A 23,877-nucleotide genomic window follows, 5' to 3' on the forward strand; every position below is an offset into this window, starting at 1 on the left:
GCCGCTCAGACTCTACTGGAGAGACGGACGGGACGCTTCGCTCTGTGGAAGAGCGCTTTGTTAACGCACTGCCCTGTCCTGTATGTGAGAGGAGTGCGGAATCCCCGGGACAGGCTACGGGCTTTGACTGTAGCATCAGAGGATCCGGGACGTTTTACAGGTACATTTGGAATAGATCCGAATATGTGAAGCGTTTAACTGAATTTAGTCCACGGGAAAAAAAGAAGCGGCGTTTCTGCATTGTGCACGGGGAAAATGCTGAAATCAGACTGTATTTATGCGTTTGATTAACACGATGTGTATGTATGTAGTGGTCGATTTTTGCGAATTACAAGCGTGCTTGTGTATTTGTATAAGAATGGGGCTCGGGCGCCGCGGTGGGTAGACGCGCTCTCGCTGGGATCGCTTCAACGCAGGCAGTACGTGCGAACTAGAACGAACAGCTATTGGCAACGGGCACGTACGCTCCCAACTCCTTGTATCTAGATCAAGCCATCAAATATTGCCTAGGGAGCGTTTGGCTTGTGTTAGACTGATGTAATTGCAACGAGCATAATTAAACGATGCTGTTCGTCAGGGATAAATCAAAACGATACGTTCGTTTATAATAATGGAAGGATTTAATCAGTATTGCGCTGCTTTTGGTTGGTAAATGGGGAGGGGGTCTTGAAAGAAACTTTCTGTTTCTGTAATGCCACCTCCTCCCTCCCTCTCCTTTCTCGAGAAAGGAAAGGCTTCAGCTTACACCCTGCTAAATGTATTGATTGGTCATCTAGTAATGTCCCGCGATGCGTAAGCTGATAGGACAAACCATGAAACTTTTTGATGACTATTTAATATTACGCATTTGTCGATTTCCATTGTCCTTTTTAACAGAACATATCTCTCTGTTTTTGAAATAGGTGTCGGTGGAGTAAAGGTTTTGAGCCATGCAGGAGGCCGTGGAGACCACCGAGCCCTCTTTAGCTCTACCCGTGGAAACTGGAGAGTTTACCGAGCACCAGATGGGACTCGCGGACAAGATCCCTTTAGTGAAGCCCTACTTCAAAAAGAAACACGCGCAGAGAAAACTTGACGCAAAGTGCTTACGCGCTTTAGAGGACCCTATTTTAAGTACGCTATTAAACTCGGGCGCTCTCGTGTCAGGGGACGGCGTGTTTGTTCCGCGAAACCAGTCTCGACCTCAACGGAATATATGCACCGCAGCCGTGGAGAAGCAGGCCAGGATTAGTCAGGTGTGCCTGAAGGAGGAAGATGAGGAGGGCGCCGTATCCGGGCTCATGGCCGAGGACTCGGACGCTGATGTGACGGTGAGCGTGCTCTCCGGGGAACAGAAGGTGACGGCTATTCAGCGCGTTACAATAGACGCTAATGAGCGACGCTTCCAGCCCCAGGACCGCGACGTGGCGGCGCCCTCCTCCGACGTTCCGAGGTCGAAGTTAAATGACATCTACACCGCTGAGACCTTGCAGGGTGCAAATTGCCTCTCCATCAAAGAGGGCTCGCTGAAAGGCGAGATCTTTCAGGATAAAAGCGAAGAGGCCTCTTTGGATCTAGTGTTTGAACTTCTGACCCAGCTCCAGTATCACACGCATCAAGGGGACGGCGTATCGATTTGTGTGGATTTCCTCCAGGGTGTCTGCGTCTATGGCAGTGACTGTGCGCAGCATCACACCGTTTTACCGTATCACTGGCAGATCCGCAGAACGGACACGCAGATCTGGCAGAGCATATCGGATGATTCCCAAGAACAACTGGAAAGGCTTTATTGCAATCCGGACAACGAACATGTCCGGCTTAAGTTTCCGTAAGTGTTTCTGATTTTACCTCCGGGTCTGATACCCATTTTCATTTAAACCTCCTAGGCAACTTGAATATTTTATGAAACAAAGGAAATGGAGCTTAGATGTTGTGCTTTATGAAGCAAAGGAAATAGAGCTTAGATGTTGTGCTCTATGATTTGATCGGTGAAATAACATGAGAAATGGTGTGAGGGCGTATTGAAGGAGCCAGCTAGTGAAGTTTTGTGCGTGTTGTGGAAGAGGTAGATGTGACTCAAGAGATTGATTGTCTCACTTAAGCCGTCCGTTGTCCAGGCTGACATGTGGAAGCGTACTGACAGCTGTAAGCCGTGAACTCGCATGACCTGCCCCTACTTAGTTTTGTCAAACGCACACACATACGCACGCACGCTCCCACTCACTGTGGCTTGCGCACAGGCGGTCACACGCACTTCTTGCACAGACAGAGAAGGGCTCACACGCAGACTTGCTCAGAGACACGCAAATAAAAGAGCTTCAGAGACACATGCACAATTATACACGCTCACCCACCCACACGCGCGCGCGGACGGGAACTTGCATTCATGCACGCACGCACGCACGCATACACCAGACAAGCTCATGCAAATCTCGGTTTTCAAAAAACATGCGTTTTCTTTTTTTCCTATTTGATATGTTCATGTACACCGACTTGTTCGGACATTGCTGACCGTACTCTCTATTACCACGTCTTGTGTCATAGAAAATTGTAAAAGTTTCTACCAAGCAGGATTTGTGTGGGACCCCTTTGTTTGTGATACTGCACATTAGGTACAAACGCGGTCTGTATGCAAAAGTCCTTTACAGAAGTAAACACTCTTGGTGGTGACAAAGCAATAAAAAAGAACCATTGATTTTAATGTTTACCATGACGCAGCTCATGGCTACTTCCTCCTTAAAGATAGTATTGTTGATTTGTCATAGTAGTTTTCCAATATGACAACTCACTATTTACAGGGTGAACACAGTTTAATTATTTGCTTCTGTTCAGAACATATTTATTAAACCAACAAAGGAAGTCATACACATCTGGGATGGGGGTGAATAAATTACGAGATTATTGATTTTTCTAATTTCCATTACTTTTTGCTTTAATAAACAAATGAATCAAACTTTATTAAAGTGTTCTTGTGGCTAGTTGGTAGAACATGGTTTTACCAGTGCAAAGATTACAATTTCAAACACACAGACTGCTCAAATGCATACCTCAAATGCATTGTAACCTTGGATATAACCTTAAATGCCTAATGTAAATGGACACATGAATTTCTTTGCTGGCCTGCCTGTGTGCTCTGAAAGAACTGGCTGATAGAAACCTGTTTTATGTTAATGGCTTAAGCCAACCATTTACCCCCTGCGGACTGGGATTTCAGGGACCCACAGGGAGCCTGTTAACCACACCCATATCTGTTGAACCCCCAGCTCTGGCTGCTGGTTTGTATTCGTAGATGACTTGTATCATATATGCACAAAATGCTTCTGTACAATGTTGCAGGGTGTTTGAAGACAGAAATGTGCCTGTCTGTATGACAGATGGCCACAGCTTATCGACATTAAAACAGCATGAATGTAATTGCATTAGATAACATTTATCAGTCTTAGTTATTTTAATGAAACAGCGTAAGCATTTGATACTTTGTCAAACCTGTGGTTTATCTGCTAGGGCAGTGGTTCTCAACCTTTTTCATGGTCGCTCCCCCCTGTAAACCCATTTAAAGAACTGGCGCCCCCCCATACTGTACATTGAGGATAGATAAGATAGTGTGTAAAATATGTTGGATATAGTTTATATAATATATCACTTTTTCACTTCACTTTAAATGAGATAACTCCGTTAATTTTTTTTATTGTGCATTCCAATTAATATCAATCAAACTGCAGTTGGTTTGTTTTGATTTAAGCCATAATAACTAAAAAAATACAGCTAACTAACACAATAAAATACAATAAAAACATGATAACATAATAAAAAACAAGATTTTTGAATTAAAAAAGTTATCTCATTTTGGAACCAAACTCTTCATATATATATATATATATATATATATAAGAAGCAAAAAATACCTGTATATGACAGATTGATCTCAAGAGATGAGATTATAAATGTAACAACCCTGCTGATAAAAACAAAAGAAACCATCACAGAAATGAAAGGTTTCCATTAAAATACCATTGCGAGAGTTTATTCGCAGTTTATAATACAGATGCGGTGTGGTGTCATTTGCGCTTTACATCTTTAATAACTGTCAACAGCTTTAAACAGCCGTCCAAGTTCAGAAATATATGAAAAGGCACTTTATTTACACGCCACTCCCGTCACGCGCACTCTGTACTCATCGGGAGAGAGAGAGAGACTTGCGCTTATTCTGAAATTACAGTCTGAAAGACAAACATACTTATATGATCTACCTGTTTCTTAAGATGATGTAGAGGTAATTGCTTCTGCTTCCTGAGTGGACGTTTGCCTACCTTGTAGATATTAAGCTTTTGTGCGCAACCTAAAAGTGCACTGCGCAGGACCTACAATGAGTCTGCGTGCTCACGTTAGCAGCTTCAGATGGAACATTGCCATCCGTCAATTTGCAGTGGCATTCCTCCGTGCATTCGCAATCGAGTTCCAAAGGTTGGGGTTTCGGGGAACCGTTGCGCCCCACCTGCAGTACCTCTGCGCCCCCCGGTTGAGAACCACTGTGCTAGGGCACCTGCATGAACTAGAAGAAAAGCGAGTTCACAAACATTTGAACCAGTTGGTTTGGGTTAGAAATCGTTAAGGAAATAGAAAGTGAAGTTAATTCTGGGAAAATAAGCATCATTTGGGTTGTTATTGTGTTATCTAATGTAGTGATCTCCATGCAAGTTTAAGTGCGGTTTAAGTATTCAAATTCTGCCATTCCAATGTGATGATAGCATAGGCTGTTAGTGTTATCTTTCAGTAATCTTAGAGAGCCAAACTTTTATTCATAATTGTAGATATTCCTAACAAACAAATAAACAGGTGCTGAAGGTTTTGGATTCTTGTGCCATTGTGTAGCCATGTGTGAGAATTGCGACCCTTGATCTTGAAGGTTTGGTCTCTAGGAAGCAGCTGAGGGTGAGATGATTGTGTTTGTCACACGATCTCGCTGTGCACCAAGGGCACAGTGACATGTAACTAAGGTGTTTGCTTGTGTGTGAGAAAGGAGATAACATCTTAGACAAGCAATGAAGTTATTCTCACGGGTGAGGTCTTTTTGCGTCATTTCGACTCGTATGATCTTTTTGTCTCTTGCACTCATGAAAAGGTATTCAGTACCATAGGAATATATATCAAAGTACTTGCCGTCTGATACCGTCAGTGTGTATCTTTTACTAGCTCAAATGTGTTCTCCAACATAAACAAAAGCTGCAAAAATTTGCAGCTGAAGTATGTTTGTGTTCTTCTCTCGCTGAGAGAAACAAAGAGCAAAAGCCAAATACAGGCTGGATTGTCTGAACAAACAGTTCCTTCTTGGTCCCGCATGGTGCAACAGTAGCTCACGTCCTGTTAGCTCATGGCCTCCAGAACATCCTGAGACTTTTCAGATACTTTTTCTTCTCGTGAGCAGGAGGGAAGCGAGAGCGTTTACTGCCCTCAGCACCATCTGAGCATGTCCGCCATGAATGGAAACTTAAAAAGGGGAAGTCAAGCGTGTTGATTGAGGTTGATTTTATTCCCTTTAAATCTCTTGAAGAGGAAGAACGGAAAGCCCTTTGCACTTCATTATCAACTGCCAGTCAGAGACTTTATTGCTCTCATGGTCATTCAGATGACCTTATTACAGCAGAATATCTGTGTAGGTATCGCGTTATTGCAGAATGATAGAGCTCACTCCTTAAAACGATGTAGGTCTTTACTAGAAATGGATTTTTCAAGGATTTGCAGTATTTTACCTTGTAATATTTGATATATAGTATAATATAAGAGGATATTGTTCGTTTGGAGAAAAGGGAGATTGACCACTGAAAACTAAACTCTGTTTTAAGCCGTATGATAAGAAGATGAGAGGCGGCCCACCCTTTAAAAGTCCTGGGTCCTGTGAAATATAACCATGGCCATTGTAGTTCAGTGAAGCATTCACAGTTCTCCAAAATCTTCTGCTGTGTCTACAGGGCAATGAAACTCTTTTTTGTACTCATTTTAAGGGGAGCTGTATGTTTTAGCTGCATCACGCTTCTCGCTTGCATTATAGACACTGCGGGAGAGTTTTGGATCGAGATGAGTGATGGAAACCAGTCATCTGCTGAATAGCTTTTCTTGGCTGACAGTCTGGTGACGTCAGCGACTTACTCATAAGCCAAATAAGCTACGGGATGTCCAAAAGTCACCTGGTTGCTCCATTAACCGAACTGTCATTCATAAGCATTGTAGTCACAGTGTAAGTGTATTTATTCAGTAAGTGTATGTACCTATGAAGTACAGTATATAACTATTTAGTATTTAACTGATTTTTATTTGTGACTGATACGACTTGTACAGGTGTCGTGTGTATATTTGCTGACTATGTCTTCTCACTAAGTTTACCACCCGCAGAGTTGACTCTCTTGTCTCAGGGTTGGTACTGTGTGATCAGGTGCGCTGTGTGTGTGTGTGTGTGTGTGTGTGTGTGTGTATGTTTGTTTAATTCCTCTCAGACTGTGACGCTCGTGCTGGGTGTGAATGATGCTGGCATGCGGGAAGCTCACGCTGAGCACTTAAAAGTGAGTTGTTGTATGTGTTATGTCATTAAGGTCATGCAGTGCTTTGAAATGATGGACAACAGAGTGTAGAAATATGAAATATCTCTCTTTTGTATGGGATTCCTTTTGTGCCAATAAGAATGAACGCAAACTTTTAAAAACCGAACAAAAATATACAATGAGAAAGAAAATAAACACTTTGATAATGAAAACAATAAACTCAATTGCAAGAAAGTGACATGATTTTCAAATAAACTGCTATTTTTCTTAACAATTTTCTAAGTTTCGTTTTTGCAAATAATAGTTTTGAATTCGCTGCTAGATTTTTCATTTGCGCTTTCCGAGTTTTCGTTTACGCTTCTCAATTTTTCGTTCGCCTTTCTGCACAAATCTCACGTGTGGGCGGGATTTATGGCCACTTTACACTCATTGGTTAGTGAGATTTGGATTGACAGCTCCCTGACCAGGAAGTCAATACTGAAGACAATCTGTTTGCGGTTTTCTGTATTGTATTGTTTTAGTGTTTGTACTTAAATTACTTTCTTATTTTGTTAGTATATTAGCAGGGTTGCCAACTTTCACGCACTTAAAAGTAGGACACGCTTCCAGGCTCTATCACGCCGTAACAACAAGCCAACGTCGAGTAAAGACAGGATAGATAACCTTAGCCATATTCACATGCAACTTTACGTGGGTTTAGAGGCTGTCAAAACAGCAGTCTATAATTTATAATTACAATGATATCAGGAAAACGACATGCCTAGTGAGTTTTGAGGAGATATACAATAAAGTGTTATGCTTCAAGTTCATATTTCTAATTTATACGTTAAGTAAATTTACGTTGTTAAACATGTTTTACAAGGCGAAAATACTGCCTAGGAAAATGATTTTTTGCAGTTTGTGAAACATGCCAGTCCCAGCGGAGGCTTTGGGTTTGGGCATGCTCAGTGGCGCACAAGCTATTAAACAACTGCTAATCCTTCACACTTTATTGCAGCGTCCCAAATCACATACTGTGACAGTACGTACTGAATTTGAATAAGTACCTATCCACCGTTAAAACAGTACGTTATGAGTGGGAGTATGAAAACATTTCGGACATACTGCATCCGCTATGTTTTATGATCATGTGACCCTAATGCTCTTTGACCTTTGATTTATTAACAACAACCTGTATGTAGGCGCTGATAAAAAACAATTTAGTCACGAGAAATTAATTTGTCACTTACATTGAAACGCACATCCACCTTAAAAAGTTTTCTGCTATTTTTGTTTGATTTACTTTTGAAATTTGACCGTTGCTCAGCTCCCGTGGCATCATGGGACAGAGAAGTGTCCATCCGATCCACACTCACGAATCTCGGCGAAAGCAGTAGACCATCCTGGTATTTCTTGCCTACTGTTTTTTACCTGCTGAGGTTTCGGACATACTATTTGTGACCCATACTTATTTTCGCCTAGTATATAGTATGGGAGTGGGCGATTTCGGACGCAGGGTATATGTCTGATCCCCCTCTCTCTGATTCTCTCCCTTTTTCGTTCAGCCAACTTGCTTAACCTACCATACATCGGATTTCCTTATGGGTACTACTGTATATTCTCTTCGGTGCACTGTGTGTGTGTTTCTAGCTGGTGAAATCAGCACAATAGTGATTATTTAGCTTTTAGAAAAGCAGAACTGTATAGTCTTTTAAATCTGCCAGCTGGGTTTGAGTGTCCATGATTTAGCAGAATGGCTGGATATCGGCTCAGTTCAGGAACAGAGACCGGCATTGTACACTTGTGTCTTCAGACTATGTAGTCCCATTTTTAATTTATATAGTTCAGTTCTTTATGACAGTGAAAACTGCATTCACCTAAAAAACTCTGCATAGTTTGTACAGAACCAAATTGCAGTGCAATGATGCCACTTCAGTTTTAGAAACTGGGGCTGTCTCATTGGCAAAATCCTTCAAGTGCACTGAAACGTTCGTTCCCTAAAAATTCCCACAATGCGCTGCAAAAACCAGGGAGCATAGATGCTCCCTATGTTCCCTTACCGGAAACCACATGACAAGTTTTGAAGACGTTTAACCGAAATCGCAGGAGCCAACTCAATGAACTTCATGAAACGCGATATAACTTTTGAATAGACGGACTCTTATTTTATGTTATGTATAAACAAACGTTGCTAGACAGGCAGGCAACACAACAGTTAAATTTAATAATTGACCAAAATTGTGCAGTGATATGTAACAGAATAATGAAAGTGTTTCTCATATGTAGCCTACTTCAACCAGTATTTAAAAAATAAATTCGGAGAGATGTCGGATTTGCCGGTTGTTGATTAATACCAGCTGTGAAGTATCACAACGGGCTTAAGCAGTCACGTCACAGGAAAATAAGTAGGGATGCACCGAATCTAACATTCTTGGCCGAAGCCGAAGCCGAACATGATGTGAAACACTTGGCCGAAGGCCGAATAATACCGAACACCGAATATGGTTTTTGCATTTCTTCTATTTATTAAGCTATTTTTTCACTATTGCACAAACTGAATAGTCAAAATTTGCTTTTAAAAATTTGTCTTGCTTTTCAATAAAATACAATACAACTTAATATAAAATTGAGCAAAACAAAATACAGTCTTTTCAATTTCAACATGTTTATAGCTAGCTAGCTACCATGAATATTAACATATTGAGTTTAGTACAGGGTAAACCGAATCATTCCACCTGCTGAATCTTGTACCGTGATGCTACTGTGTACATCGACCTTCTGTAATCATTACTGTCGATTATATTTAATGTTAAAACGCAGAAGCATTGCACTTCTGCTTGTTTTTTTTACACCTTAACGAGTCAATTCTCAAATGTGGTGTGTGTGTGTGTGTGTGTGTGTGTGCGTGCGTGCGTGCGTGCGTGCGTGCGTGCGTGCGTGCGTGCGTGCGTGCGTGCGTGCGTGCGCGCGCGCGTGTGTGTGTGTGTGTGTGTACATTAGCTGATCTCAGCACCTGACACCACTGAGTCATCACGCGGTTACAGGTCATGGTCACCGTGACAATGAACATCGCCTCACGATTGGGTAAGGGGGACATTAAAGGAACGCAGGGCTTACAGTAAGGGCAAAGCGGGTTATTCTCCCATGACTCCACCTCATGTAAAGAGAGATAAAACTGGCTTATCAAGCTCTCTCCCTCGGCACACATTGATCTTTAATTACCATCCTCCTCTTTTTCTCCCGTATTCATCTTTCTCTCGCACATTATCCCTATAGCATCTTTACGTTCGTTTTTTCGCTTCCAGAAACACGTGCGTGCATGTGCAGACTAGAAAATCCCGAGGCTTGATAAGTAGGCAGCGCTGATGAGCCCAGAGAATCAGTCTTTACACTTGATTTAATAGCTGGAATGTTATTTTTCTAGCCAGAGGACGGGAGGATTCAAGCAATCTCGGGGATTCTTGGTATGGGGTGACTGAGCTTTGTCTGCCGACGGGTCTTCTGTTGTTATCAGCACGCTATTACTCGGTCCGTCAGGCGCCCTCTCGGATAACAGTCGCCATGGTTACCCCGCGCACAGGTGGCCGAATTCAGTTCGGCATGCCAGGCTGGAAAAAGAAGCGAGCACTTGTGTGAAAATGAAAAGTGTGTGTGGGTGAACCGCTGTGAAATCTAGTCTGTCAGGAAACCTGGGCGAATGTGTGTGCTGGAGCGAAACACCGAGCTCTAGGTATCACATACGTACCTTACATGAGTGCGTGTGTTGATGCACATCCAAAAGAGAAACGGTAACACAATCGCAGTGCTACACAAAACGTGCATGTGTTTGTGTTAAAGCAGTGTTGTGAAATCGAAGCCGTGTCGCCACCCACTGTTGGATAATGACAGTGTCTGAGAAATGACGTCATAAATGACATTGCAGGTTTTGTCACTCTAAATAGAAAAGAGCTCGAGTTGTTCTGAGACATTGTGTAATTCTCTGAACTCTCTTATTTCATGTTTTCTTAGCTCTTTACCTCGCTGCGCAGTCACTTCTGTAACCACCCATTCCTCCCTAATCCCAGAATGCCCTGTTCTTTTCTCATTGTACTGCATTACGAGCAGAGCGTTCTGGACAAAGAAAGAGCATTGCGGAAAGCGAGAACACAAAGAAACTTTCTGTATAATTTTCGCCCAGTTTTCTTTTATCAACTTTTTTTGTTTCTTCTCTGGCTGTTTTTGTGTTTTTTATTCTTCGCTCTAGAAGTGATCGTTCTCGCTAATGGCTAGAAATGATAATGTTCCTATAGCTCAGTTGGTAACGTTGTGCTAAAGGGAGCAAAGATTGTGGATTTGGTTTTCAGGGAACACATACTGATAAAATGTATAGCTGGAATGCGCTGTATGTCGCCTCGCTTCTGCATCTGCCAAATGTGTAAATGTAAATGAGGTAAATGTTGCTGCTGTCAACTAGTCAACCGATGATTGAGTGTTTGGTTATTGAGTTCTACAAGCTTTTAAGATTTTAAACTGTGTGTGAAGCCAGCGTCTTAAGATGCATGTTGAGACGCCTGTGTCCTACACCAATTTTTTTTGTGCTTGTTTTTTATGCAAAAACACATTTTATGTGAAAAAAGCAATAAACATTCTAGGTGCACTTAAATTTTATTTGCTGCCTTAGATTTTCAAGTACAATCAAATTGCCTTTTCAAGTAATTTAACATACTATTTTACATTTGAAATGTGTATTGTTGTAACCATTTAAGTAAGAATTTCAACTTAATTTTATGTTTCAACAACTTTTAAAATGAAAGGTAGAGATTACTTATCCCTTAAAGGTATAGTTCACCCAAAAATAAAAATTCTATCATTTACTCACCTTCTAGTTGTATAATTTCAAATCTGTATAATTTATTTTCTTCATAGTAGGAAAAATTAAAATGGTAGTCAAAAGTGCCCCAGAACTGTTTGCTTTCCTACATTCTTAAAAATATATTAAGTCGGAGCCAGGTGGTCAAGTGGTTCATGCTCCGACATATGGTGCCAGTGCGTCCCGGGCGACCCGAGTTCGAATCCCGCCTCGTGGTCCTTTCCCGACCCTACCCCCTCTCTCATCCACTTCGCTTCCTGTCCTCTCTACAAATTACTATCTGTCAAAAAAAGCCAAAAATAAGTCTTTAAAAAATATATATTAATAATAATATATATTATTTTGTGTTCAGCAGAACAAAGAAATGTATAAAGCCATTTTTCCTACTATGGTAGTCATTGAGCGCATTTACGTGCACAGTCTTACGCCGATTATGCTTAATAAGCTGATATATGTAAGGTCATTTAAATGCATAAAACGGTTTTATTTTATCGGGGAAAGCTCATAAACGACTTGAGCAAAAACCAATCGGCAGAGGTAGTTTTTTGCCCATTACTCTGATTTCGCGCTGCATTTAAAACGCCTTTACCGGTTTTCTCTCAGTTTTGTTTATGTGCGCATGTCTGACAGCGCAATAGTAAAAGTCACAAACGGAAGTAATAGTAAAATAACATTTAAAAGTCCGCCCTCGAATCATGCAGTTGATATAGAAACGTCAAAATGAAGAACTATTGCTGCATATGCAGGTACTGCGGACATGAGAAGAGATATAAAAATACAGCTTCTGACTGTTTTCCTGCTGCATTTTTCATTACTAAACAGTCTATCGACGATGACGTCACTGCACGCGAGAAACCCGGCAAGTCTCAAACTTCCATGTAAACGCGGTTTTATGCATATCCGGTTCATTACTATGCATGTAAACACGTGAAAACAGGTTTCTTTTTAAGCTGATTTTTGATAGATATCCATTTATTTTGTGCATGTAAACGCACTCATTAGTGGCCAAGAACGGTTTGGTTGCAAGCATTCTTCCAAATATCTTTCGGTGTCCATCAGAACAACTTGAGGGTGAGGAAATGACAGAATTTTCATTTTTGGGTGAACTGTTCCTTTCAAAATTTAAAGCAGCAATTTCTTTACAGTGAGGTTCAGGTGAGTTTGAAATCAATTTTTAAATGGTGTTTTTTATATTCGTGCTGCTTCAGATGAAAAAGGTCAGGTGGAGCAAAAGAGTGTGACATCCACCGGTCTTTCAGGTCACTGTGCCCTTAAGATATTCTGGCTCTGTCGATTGCGTCTTTGCTGCTGTATTGAGTGCAGATGACTGGGCATGAGTCAGCAACACTCAGAAGCGAAACTAGCAACAGAGCGATTCCCGCAGAAGGATATTTGGGTTGTGAAACCCCTGACTGGCAGCAATTCAGTAAAGAGCCCAGCCCTGTCTTGAGTTTCACATCATTGAGTATCTAAATGTTTGTTTTGCTGGTGAGAGCATTTTTGTTTGCGAGATGTGGCAGAGAGGGAATGGTACGTACGTGTCGTACGTTAGTTCCCGGTCATCTGGAAATGTTGGGAGGACATCAAATTGCTTTTATTTTTTCAATGCACTGTTTAAATATACTCAAATTTCCAGCTTAGCTCTTTTTCTTCAAAGAAAATATTTATTGAATTAAGTCAATTTCGCACTTGGCGTAGAAAGACAAATCACAAAAAAAGATCTGTTTAATGTAGACGTTGTTTCTCCTAGACAGCAATGAGATCAAATGCCGACGTTTGATGAGATCTTCGATTATTTTCCTCAGGAAAACTTTTCTGAGAAAAAGGGACAACTTTGAGACCAAAATAAGTTAATTGGGAAGTGTTTTGAACGATGAAGGGGCTACCTCTGAGCAATATTTTCGACAACAATTGTTTCCATTATCTTCGACCGAGTTGTTTGTGTCCATTCTTTCAAAGCTGTCAGTTGATCTTGTGTCTGGAAAGTTTCATTATCACAGGATTGCAATTTGCAAGCACACATTACCCACATTTTGTCCTTCTGTGACTTGGCATGTATGTAAATCTGTTAGCGTCCTCTCTAGTGTCCCGGAGAACATCAAGACTCAAAAAGTTTGGCTACTACTTATCTGGTACCTTGGCCTGATGTAGGGCTGAAACGATTCCTCGAGTTATTCGAATACAAAAAATCATTGAGGCAATTTTTGTTGCCTCGAAGCCTCGTTTAATCAATTAAACTACAGTACACATGGAGCACTGCATTTCCCCACGGACCGTTATTACTGACGCACAGCCCGCTTAACTCTGTTCATGTTACAGGGCTCAAAAAGTCTCACGCATTCACCGTGAGACACGCATTTTAGTCTGCTCACACGCTCACACGTATGTCTCATGTAGGGCTGCATAACGATTAATCGCGACTAATCGTTTGCAGAATAATTCATTTTTGTTTACATAATATATGTTGGTGTACTGCGTATGATAATTATGTATATATAAATACACGTACATGCATGTACTGTATATTATTAAGAAATATGTAACTTTTGATATGTGTATTTACATTTTTATATTTATATATAATTTATATTATATATAAATATTAAATATATTTTTTCTTAAAATCATGCATCCATGTGTGTGTATTTATATATACATAATTATCACACACAGTACACCAACATATATTATGTAAACAAAAACTTTTATTCTGCAAACGATTAGTCGCGATTAATCGTTATGCAGCCCTAGTCTCATGCTGATAAATAAGTGATAGCTTATTGAAATGGTGAACTGCTATTTTACTTGGTTTTAGTCTATTTTGCGAGTGAAACTTGTTTTCCGGCTGCATTGAGTCCATCAAATTAGATGCTGACTAGTGGATGCCGAATCCTGTTATTTACACATGTCATCTGTCTGTTCTGCATGTCTGAGTGAATGAACTGCACAGTTTAACGTGCTACACGCGTGATGCTCATGAATTTGTCTGCGTCTGCGCTGAATGAGGACATGAACACATGAACTTCATCTCCAGAGTTGCTCTGAGAGTTTATTTCAGAAAATTTTACTGAGTGAAGCTAACACACAGCGTCTTCCGACGACCTGCCAAAATAAAAGTCCGGGTAACTCTGTATTTTTATGTGGACAAATATATTACTATTTAATATTAAAAAAAGAAACTAAAACTAATTTAGATAATCTAAATGCATCATGCATTAGCTGAAGTTAGTTGTTTACCTTTGAAATCATTCTTTCTATTTTTATTAATGTTTCATATTTATACATTTGTATTAGGCCTATATTGCATTTTGAATGTAATGTAATGTAATTTTGAATGTAGTACATTCGTACTAAATGGGTTTAGTTTTCATAGATATTAATGTATGCAATTTCAGCAATAAATATGTTAATTTTTCTAAAAAGGAAACAAATTAGTTGTTCATTTTAAGAGACCTGTCTTATTTTCTCTTGTATATTTAGTATTGCTCTTTGATAAAGAAAAAGTACTTATTATCCAAATACCCGATTAATCGATGGAAAATCAGTAGAATACTCGATTACTAAAATAATCGATAGCTGCAGCCCTAGCCTGATGGCCTGGATAAATTGGTGAAATGCGGTCTAGTCTCTGCCGGAGAGAGCTGGTCTCTGTTGGGTTTTGTTGGCTGAGCCCGGGGCTGCATCTGCTGGGGCACAATGTGTGTTTGTGTGCCCGGAACTGTCTGTAAAATACGGGCTGTCCTGAACATTCTGATTTAAAGTGAACATGGGTGTGTGTGTGTAGAACCCATAGCGTTCCAGCTGACAGGACACAGTGTTTGTCTTTTACTATGAAAAACAGAATTGAAGGGCTTCAGGTAGACGGTCAAGGTTTGGGAAGGATTTCTGGGAGGGGCTTAACGTGTTAATACACTGGAGTTAAAGTGGAAGTTCAACCTAAAATCAACTTTTTGTGAATTTTTACTCACCCACATGACGTTAAACATGTTTAGAGAACTTCCGGCTTCTTCAGAGCACAAATAAAGATATTTAGGTGACATCCGAGAGATTTCCAGGCCTCCTCATTGAAACCATGGTGTCAGTTTTTGCCAAGGTCCAGAAAAGTACTAAAGACATCGTTAAATTGGTCCATCCGCACATAGTGGCTCAGTTGAATTTTTTTTGAAGCGACGAGAATGCTTTATGTGCAAAAAACAAACCAAAATACCGACTTTAATCGATTTATTCTCCTCTGTCTGGTCAGTGTATGGCAAGCGTTCACGAGAGCACTTCTTGGTCTTCTGCATGTAAACACAGAGTTGAGCTTCCGCGTTGTGAGTCAGAGCACCGGCATCCAATAGAGGCAAGCCCCATGTGGCGTTCAGTGGACAAACCTGTCTACTTTTGAAGTGCTCTCGTCCAAGAAGATGACGAAGAAGAAGTGCTCTCGTGAACGCGCGCCATACACTGACAAGACAGAGGAGAATATATTGATTAAAGTCAGTATTTGGGTTTGTTTTCCGCACATAAAGCATTCACGTCGCTTCAAAAAAATTCAACTGAGCCACTATGCACGGATTTTACAATTTAACGATGTCTTTGGTACTTTTCTGGACCTTGGCAAAAACTGACACCATGGTTTCAATGAGGAGGCCTGGAAAGCTCTCGGATGTCACCTAATTATCTCTATTTGTGCTCCGAAGACGCTGGGAGGTCTCAAAACATGTTTAACGTCATGTGAGTGAGTAAAAAATCACACAAAGTTGATTTGTGGATGAACTATGCCTTTAATCTTTGCAAGGGCTGCTGGGAAACTATCATCATGTGTGTCTGTGACTCACGGAGCATGTGTTTGCTGTGTGTAAATGTTCGCAGGTTCATGCATTTGTGTGTTTAACTCAATTCAGTAGGTCAGTTGGGACAGAAATGATAAGCATCTTTCCTCTCTGATTCTCTCTTACGTACAAGAATTCAGGGCCTGGTTTTGTTTGTCATGCATTTTTTTGAGATCAGATTTGGTGTCTCTTGGAACGATTACAAGTCAGAAAGACATTGCTAGAGTGAGTGGGGGAACACGATTAACCCTCATTTGTTTATTCGCTCTTTACAGTCTCACTTCTGTCACCCCTTCCCCTTTTTGGCATCTCGTGAGCAGGTTGCACTCTTAGATGCTCTTGTTTTATCTTTACGGTAAGCAGACTGTTTTATCATCCGTCTCTGTCAGTTTCCCATCATTCCACCTGCTAAAAGGGTGATTCATCTTGCAATGACATGTCAAGGATATATTTCACCACATAAAACAAAATTACGCAAACATTAAAGATAGCCCTGTCATGCACAATGTTTTTTAATTAAATTAGCATAAATGTAATTTGGGTTAATAAAAGTTCTACTTTACTAATGCACTATGTACTGTATATAAAAAAAGTAAATAAATGAATATTCTTCACATGTGGAAAAGCTGAATTGTTATGAAAACAATGTCACAGAGCAAGCGTAAAATATGCTTTATTGTATTTATCCAGAATCTATTTTGGTATATTTCTATTTTAATTTTGCGGTGAAATATGACCATGACATTTATTGCCAGATTTTGTGAAAGTCCCCAAAATGCTGCCAACTTTCCTCTAACAGGTCCAAACAAAGTCTTTAAAAAGGACTGAAGTCATGGCAGTTTGATGTGTTTGTTTTTTTCCCCAATTTATTGCAACATGGATTGTTTTGTTCAAACAATACTTATGTTTAGTCTAGTATTGTCATGTTTTGAAGGCTTGCTGAAACCTTTTGCAGTTAATTGTATTTTGTGTGTATGTATCTGGGAGGTTGTTGAGATCATCTGTGTGCTCGGCCCCGTCTGCTGTATGCTGAACTCTGTGTTTAGTCTACATCTCGTCTGTCCGCCACGTTCGCTTATAAGTGTTTCTCTTAGGCCTCAGTCCACCCATCCTGTCAGAGCCCCCTGTCCTTCTGCTGGGCTTCTAAGATTAGCTGTCTAAACTGACTAGTGTGTTACCGAGTGTGGATTTTGAGCGTTCTTGACAGTGTGGGTCTAGTGCGTCATGGGTTGTCTGTGTGTATTGTGAGAGTCTTTGGCCTTCACAGGTAAATCTAAATGAGAAAATTTGATATCTGAATGAAATAAAATAATTTTTATTTTTTAAATTCTATATATTTTTTTTCTTTCTGATATTAGCCGTGTCTATTTTTATGGATTATAGTTGCCTGATTATCCTTACAGTTTATGTTGATTTATTTATGTGTTTCTCAATAAGTGGAACACCCAGCGTGTTGGGAATGATTTGCTCCACTCCTGCCCAGACGTTTCACCTTTGACCTCAAATCCTCTTTGTGTTGGAGAATAAGTGTAATCGATGAGGCCATTAATAGTGAGCCGTACACCCCTGGAGTGTGACCTAAAACAGCCATGGGCTGCACGCAGGGGGCAGTTCGGGTTCAGGGTTACATCCATCCTCTGCCTGTTGGACAGTCTCACCCCTCATTGGGCTTTTCGGGGTTTTATGAACATAGGGCACTGTCAGGCCGCAAAGATCAATCAGGACAATAAGAGAGTTTTTCAGTAAGCCCAAGGTATTTCGTGGAAATTAAATTAGATCTGTTGATGTCATGGCTCAGGAACACATTGCATTATTATTTGCTGTCTGGAGCTGATCAGTGTTCAGTCTCATGTTAGATGTGCGTTTATGTAAATATGTGTTTACATTTGTTTACTTTTGTTTAAACGCAGGGGTCGAGTGTTTGTATTGGACTTCAGTTCCATGCGAGTTTGTGACCTGGAGTTTGACCTCGTCAGGCGCCTGTCCACGCCCACCAGCTCTACAACCACACCCACAAACACAAGCCCCACCCCCAGCTGTCTGACCGTCTGGAAGTACTACTGCAGAGATAACTTTGGCTGGAGGGAGTACTCCGAGGTAAGACATCTGATCTTTTCCTTCTCTTTTTACTTGTGTACTAAACATCCAAACGCTGCATTATAAACATATCCAGGTCACATTTAACCTCAGTCAAAACCAAAAAATGATTATTCTTAATGACAATTCTCTTTAGATTCTCATTATTGTAATGCAGTATTATGTTAAGATTTGGTCTTGATGCTGTAGGTTTTTTTAGGCTGTTAGATTGCGCAGCTCTGTGTTGCATTGAATAGATGTGTTGGTGGCAGGTATTCAGTTTTGGGAGTTAGATTGTTTGTGTTCGTGTTGGGTCTAAACTACAAGTCGAAGACGTCCTGTTCTGCTCACAAGCTCCTGAAATCAGAACATTGCGTAATCGCTCCTTTGAAAACAGAGCCCTTTATTTCCTCTGAAAATCACCTCTGATGAATACATTCTGACTGCTGCTTCGGATGAAACGAGTGGGAATTGAAGCACATTGAGGTGGGCCGTTTTTGCCTCATGCTCTGACTAACTCATTTCCTGTCTCTTTCCATCTCACAGCCAGTGGTTCGACTGATTGAAGAGGCAAGCGGTCGCGGTCTGAAGGAGGTCCGTTTCATCACGCTGCAGAATCAGTACATCCTGAACATTCGCGAGGGCTTCCAGCAAAACGCTGTGTTCGGTTTCCGCCGACAAATCAAAAAACGCCCGCTGTTCAGGTCCTCCATCTTGCTCACACCTTACCTCCAGTGAGTATTTTAAAAAAAACATCCCTTTACGCATTGCCATATCTGACATACTGAAAGTTCCTATCAGGTTCATTATGACCTGTAGCCGTCCATTGTTAGACACCCTGCGTTCTCACTAAATATCCAGTACGATTCTTCATTTTTAACCTGTATGTGCAGTGCACTGGAAGCTTCTGTCACGGAGACAAATTCCTTGTGTGTCCAAGCACACTTGGCAATAAAGCTCTTTCTGATTCTGATATAAAAGTCTTGTTTCCGCTCTCCGAAACCTTGACGACTTTGAATTTAAGCAAGGCAAAGTCGGCGCTCACAAAGAACGTATTTGACACATTACAGTTTTCCCATCAGTAAGAGGTTTAAAGAGATCTCTTTTTAATTGCCTCGAGTACTGCTTGTGCCTCCAGAACACTTTTCTGAAACCTAATATTCCTGCTCATCTTACTCTAGAACTTCAGCTTATAAACTAAAAGTCACAGGTCAGTCTATCATGAATCTCGTAAATCTATCACGGGACAGAAAGCTCTGCTACATCTATAATGCTTCATGAGCTGGACTGTGACGTCTGCTTATTTACAGGAAAATATACGTAGAAGGCAGCAGATATAAAAGTAGTGTTGAGGAAACGAAGGGGGTAATGCATTCCAGACCTGTCAAACAGTGAAAGAAAGTCAAATTTGACCATTTGGAAATCTGATTTTTGGGCTAGTTTTGTCCTGTCTTTCATGTATTAAGTCACTCGTAAAGACAATAATTCTATATGCCGCTCTAAAGCTAAATGAAAAATGTTATGTTAGTTTATTTGTTTGTCTATTTAGTAATAATTTAAAAGTAATTTCAAGCACCAGTAATTTGGTATAATGTAAAAGAGTTTTTCAAACAAGAATAATAGTTTATAATTGATCATTGTATTATTAAATTTAATGGTTAAAACACTGCAATGTTTTTTTTCAGATCATACCATTAGCAAAATCTTGATTTATTGCCCAGACTTCAGTCAGTATCTATCTCATCCTCATTATTTGGCTCCTGTTGTCAGGTTGTCTCCTGCAGCGTCAGGAACACATTGTCCTGAGCACAGGGGTGGAACTCATTTGTGCGATCGACAATTTGGCTGAACCGCTGCCTGCACCAGCTGACTTAACGTTCAGCGAGCAACATTAATCTCCCTCTCGCACATACACACACAAACACTCTTAAACAAACATACTCTTAACAGTTGGTTTCCCAGAAGTATTTGCTTGTCTAGTCGTCTTGCTATCTCTCCAATACTTTCTTGCTCTCTTCTATTTATTCACCTTTCCTCAGTCTTGCTCGGTGCTTCTCGGAAATATATGATGAATAAATCGCTGCAGTGACAGTCAGCTTTAGAGAGAGAGAGAGAGAGAGAGAGAGAGAGAGAGAGAGAGAGAGAGAGAGAGCAAAAGAAGAGCAAGCATAGCAGAAGAAAGTAATGAGATAATAAAAAAATATGACAAAAGAGTAGGTGAATATAAACACTGAACGTTTTGAACAAGCGTTTGAAAAAAGGAAAATAGTTAAAATTATATATATGTAATATACAATAATATATATATTATTGATAAATATACATTTATGTATTTAAAATTAGATATAATTATATAGATATTATATATCTTACAAAAATGTATTTTTTCATATATTACATTATAGTAGTAATATTATCATTTTTAATTATTAAAACAAAATAATAAATAGGAAGTCTTCGAAACATGTGAATTATTTTTTCTAAACAGGCTGTGAATCTAGACAGTAGGTAAAATAGTTACTGTTGATGTTTTATGATTTTATTTCATCATTTATGCTCCTAATGGCGTCATGTTTTGCCCTCTCCTCCAGGACTCTCGGTGGCCTTTCCTCAGCATTTCTCTCCTCCCTGGAAAATTCTGGAAACCAGCCTCTCTCTCCTGCGCCAGTCGCTCCCTCCCGAGTATACCCAGAGACCTGGTTAGACATGACCATCAGTCAGGACTTTCTGCAGGTACCCGTCTCCTGGGACGACCGCAGCTACCGGACCGTCTACGGCCTCTTCCACAAGACCGTATCCGAGACCAAATTCCGCATCCTCAAGATCCTCCGCGTCCAAAACCCTTTCCTCTGGGAGAAGTACAAAAGGTGCGGTAGAACATTCTCTAACGTCTAAATCCTTTGTGTTGGTTAAAGTTGTTTAGACTATTTATTTGGAGCCAGAGCGGTGTTTAGTAAACACTGAGATTACAAACTGCCAATTAAAAGGTTATCAGGAACGATCTGTCCCTTTAAACATCTGTAACAGAAATGTTCGACCACACCCACGCGTAAGACCCGAGGCTTTAAAGTTGTTTGTCTTCACGCTGCTCGGTGTCAGCCACGCTAACGGTTCTTATGATGTCTTTGTTGGTCAGAAACAGATGTGATTGTGGTGGATACATGAGGTGTGAATGTAGAGCAGAGGAAGTGCATGCGGGTGCGCTAACGTTTTAAAATGTTTTGGTTGTCTTGGAAACAAGGTTTCTTACTATCTGTTGTGGGCTAAAGTCACAGAAAAGGGGTGAGTCGGGGAAAGAGTGGCTGCTGACTCACTGTTTGTGCGTGCGTGCGTGTTCACCGCTATTTGAAGCATGCGGGAGATTAGCTAATCTCTGAGCTCCATGTGTCTAGTAATGCATCGCTAGAGCGTAGCCATGTTTGGAAATGCATAAATGCGGCATGTGTGGGAAAATAATATGATGGTGACAGAATGGGTGTAGTTGAGACTGTAGCTAGGGCTCAATGGATTGAATGGAAAATGGAATGAATTGAAGGAAAATAAATAATATCCTTCAGTATCGTTCGTGATAAATAATGTGATACGATAAAATGTTCATAATATGCTTGTGTGCGTCAATATCTTTAGTTTAGTTGTTTTGAGCGTTTCGGGGGAGTTGGCCAGTGAGCGGGGGCATAAGCGATTATTTGTTTGCATCGGTAAAGAACAGAATTGACCTTCTCAAAAAAGCAACGTTGGGAATGAGGCTGAAATAACAAAGACATTGACGTACATGGAGCTGCGCTTGCAGGCCACATGTTAAGATAAAGCAATGGCCATGACGACTGGGTCTAGTTGGGGGCCGTGGGGTCACCGGAGATCCGGCGGTGTCACGCTGGGTACTCCACTGATCAGAGGCTTTCTCTCAGCCAAGATGACCTCACGTCCCCTCTGCCTTCAACAATAGAGGCACAGATTCGGGCTATAGGAGCCTTGTAGCTGACTGGGTTCACTCAGGTCTCTGGTGCTCATTTGATCACTCACCCTTTTGGTACCCTCTCACTTCTCTGTTTCCACTTGACCAGATGACAAGCCGAGCGCTCGGGAGTTTGCCTTGGGAGTTGTCTTGTTTCTTGTTCGTGGACAGCTGGCACGCTCTGATACAAGAAAAATGTTTTTTAGCCTTTGAAGTTTTGTTGTGGTTGTTTGAATTTAACACGTCAATTATTCTGTCATCATTTATTTACCATCGTGTTGTTTAAAATCTGTTTAGGACTCTTTAAATTGTGGAACACAAAAGAAGATATTTTGAGAAATTTCTCTGTGGTTTTGTGTCGACGTAATGGAAGTTAGTGGGGACCAGTGTTGTTTGGTTACCAGCATATCTTTTGTGTTCTGCAGAAAGAAAGTCATATAGGTTTGAAATGACATGAGATTGAGTAAAGAAAAGAATCTTTATTTTTCATTATGCCTTTAAGTGTTATTGTGTGCACATTTTGGACCCTGATGTCATACACAATCCTTATATGTTCCCAGAATCAGTTTTGATCAACTTTTTTATTAAAGCAACTTTTCTCTCCGCCCATGACAGGAAGAAGGATTACATGTCACGGCACATGTCAGAGATGGATCGCATGCTGAACGAGCGCCACCTGTTCCACGGCACGTCGCAGGATGTGGTTGAGGGCATCTGCAAGCACAACTTCGATCCGCGCGTCTGCGGCAAGCACGCCACCATGTTTGGCCAGGGCAGCTACTTCGCACGCAAGGCCATCTACTCGCACAACTTCTCCAAGCGCTCGCCCCGTGGCGTGCACTACATGTTCCTGGCCAAAGTCTTGACAGGCAAGTTCACGGTGGGCAACCCTTCCATGCGCCGACCGCCTCCCCTGAATCCACAAAACCCCTCTAGTGATCTGTTCGACTCCTGCGTGGATAATTGGATGGACCCACAGATCTTTGTCATCTTTAATGACGATCAGAGTTATCCGTACTTTATTATTCAATATGAAGAAGTGGGCAATACAGTAGCTATTTGAAGAGTGACGTATGTGTGGACACCTTGCACGCTAGACCGGCACGGTCGGGCGGTTAGGAAAGGAAAACGGAGCGGTTGTCTGTGGCTCTGCGAATGGATCTCGTGGATCGTATGGAATACCTTCGACTGTGGAGAGCATGGGAGCAACAACCAGTTTCCCTCATTGCTGTGTGTGAGGGTTAATGTGTGACCATTTAGTGCCCGTCTTCTCGTCCCCCTGTGAATACAAATGGGGATTGTGTGTATGTGCGCGCATGTGTGTGCGTGACGTCTCTCCTCAGTGCTGGACAGTTTAGTGTGTGAACCTCGTGTGTGGACGTGTGTCTCTGATGTGGCTTCCGTAGCTGACGGTGGATTTATATCCGTGTTACTCAGAAGCCTGTTCATGGCTTGCCACTCGGACTTGGGGCTGTGTTTGCAGCTTCACATAGTTTTTTTCCCCCCAAAAGACTCACCGTACCCTCATTGCTGCCATTTGCGATCCATACTTAATTTGTGAAAGTTGTAAATATATTCTTCTTGTTTATATTTGAACTGTGTGCCTTTTGTTCATAAATAAATTGTTTATTTATGTTAGTCAATGTAACAATGAGTAAATAAAACAATTAAAGAAAACGTTTGAAGCTA

At 41.0% G+C, this 23,877-nt stretch overlaps 1 protein-coding gene across 1 annotated transcript; it reads left to right on the forward strand.

The window, feature by feature from the left end:
* tiparp (TCDD-inducible poly(ADP-ribose) polymerase) lies at positions 1 to 23,877 on the forward strand. The gene is made up of 6 exons (XM_057348075.1): positions 1 to 160; positions 903 to 1,807; positions 18,068 to 18,254; positions 18,780 to 18,967; positions 20,825 to 21,100; positions 22,804 to 23,877. The coding sequence occupies exons 2-6, from the start codon at positions 930 to 932 to the stop codon at positions 23,249 to 23,251; spliced, it is 1,977 nt and encodes a 658-aa protein (XP_057204058.1). The 5' UTR covers positions 1 to 160; positions 903 to 929; the 3' UTR covers positions 23,252 to 23,877.

Source organism: Triplophysa rosa, linkage group LG12 (assembly GCF_024868665.1).
Source record: "Triplophysa rosa linkage group LG12, Trosa_1v2, whole genome shotgun sequence".
NCBI classification, from domain to species: Eukaryota; Metazoa; Chordata; class Actinopteri; order Cypriniformes; family Nemacheilidae; genus Triplophysa; species Triplophysa rosa.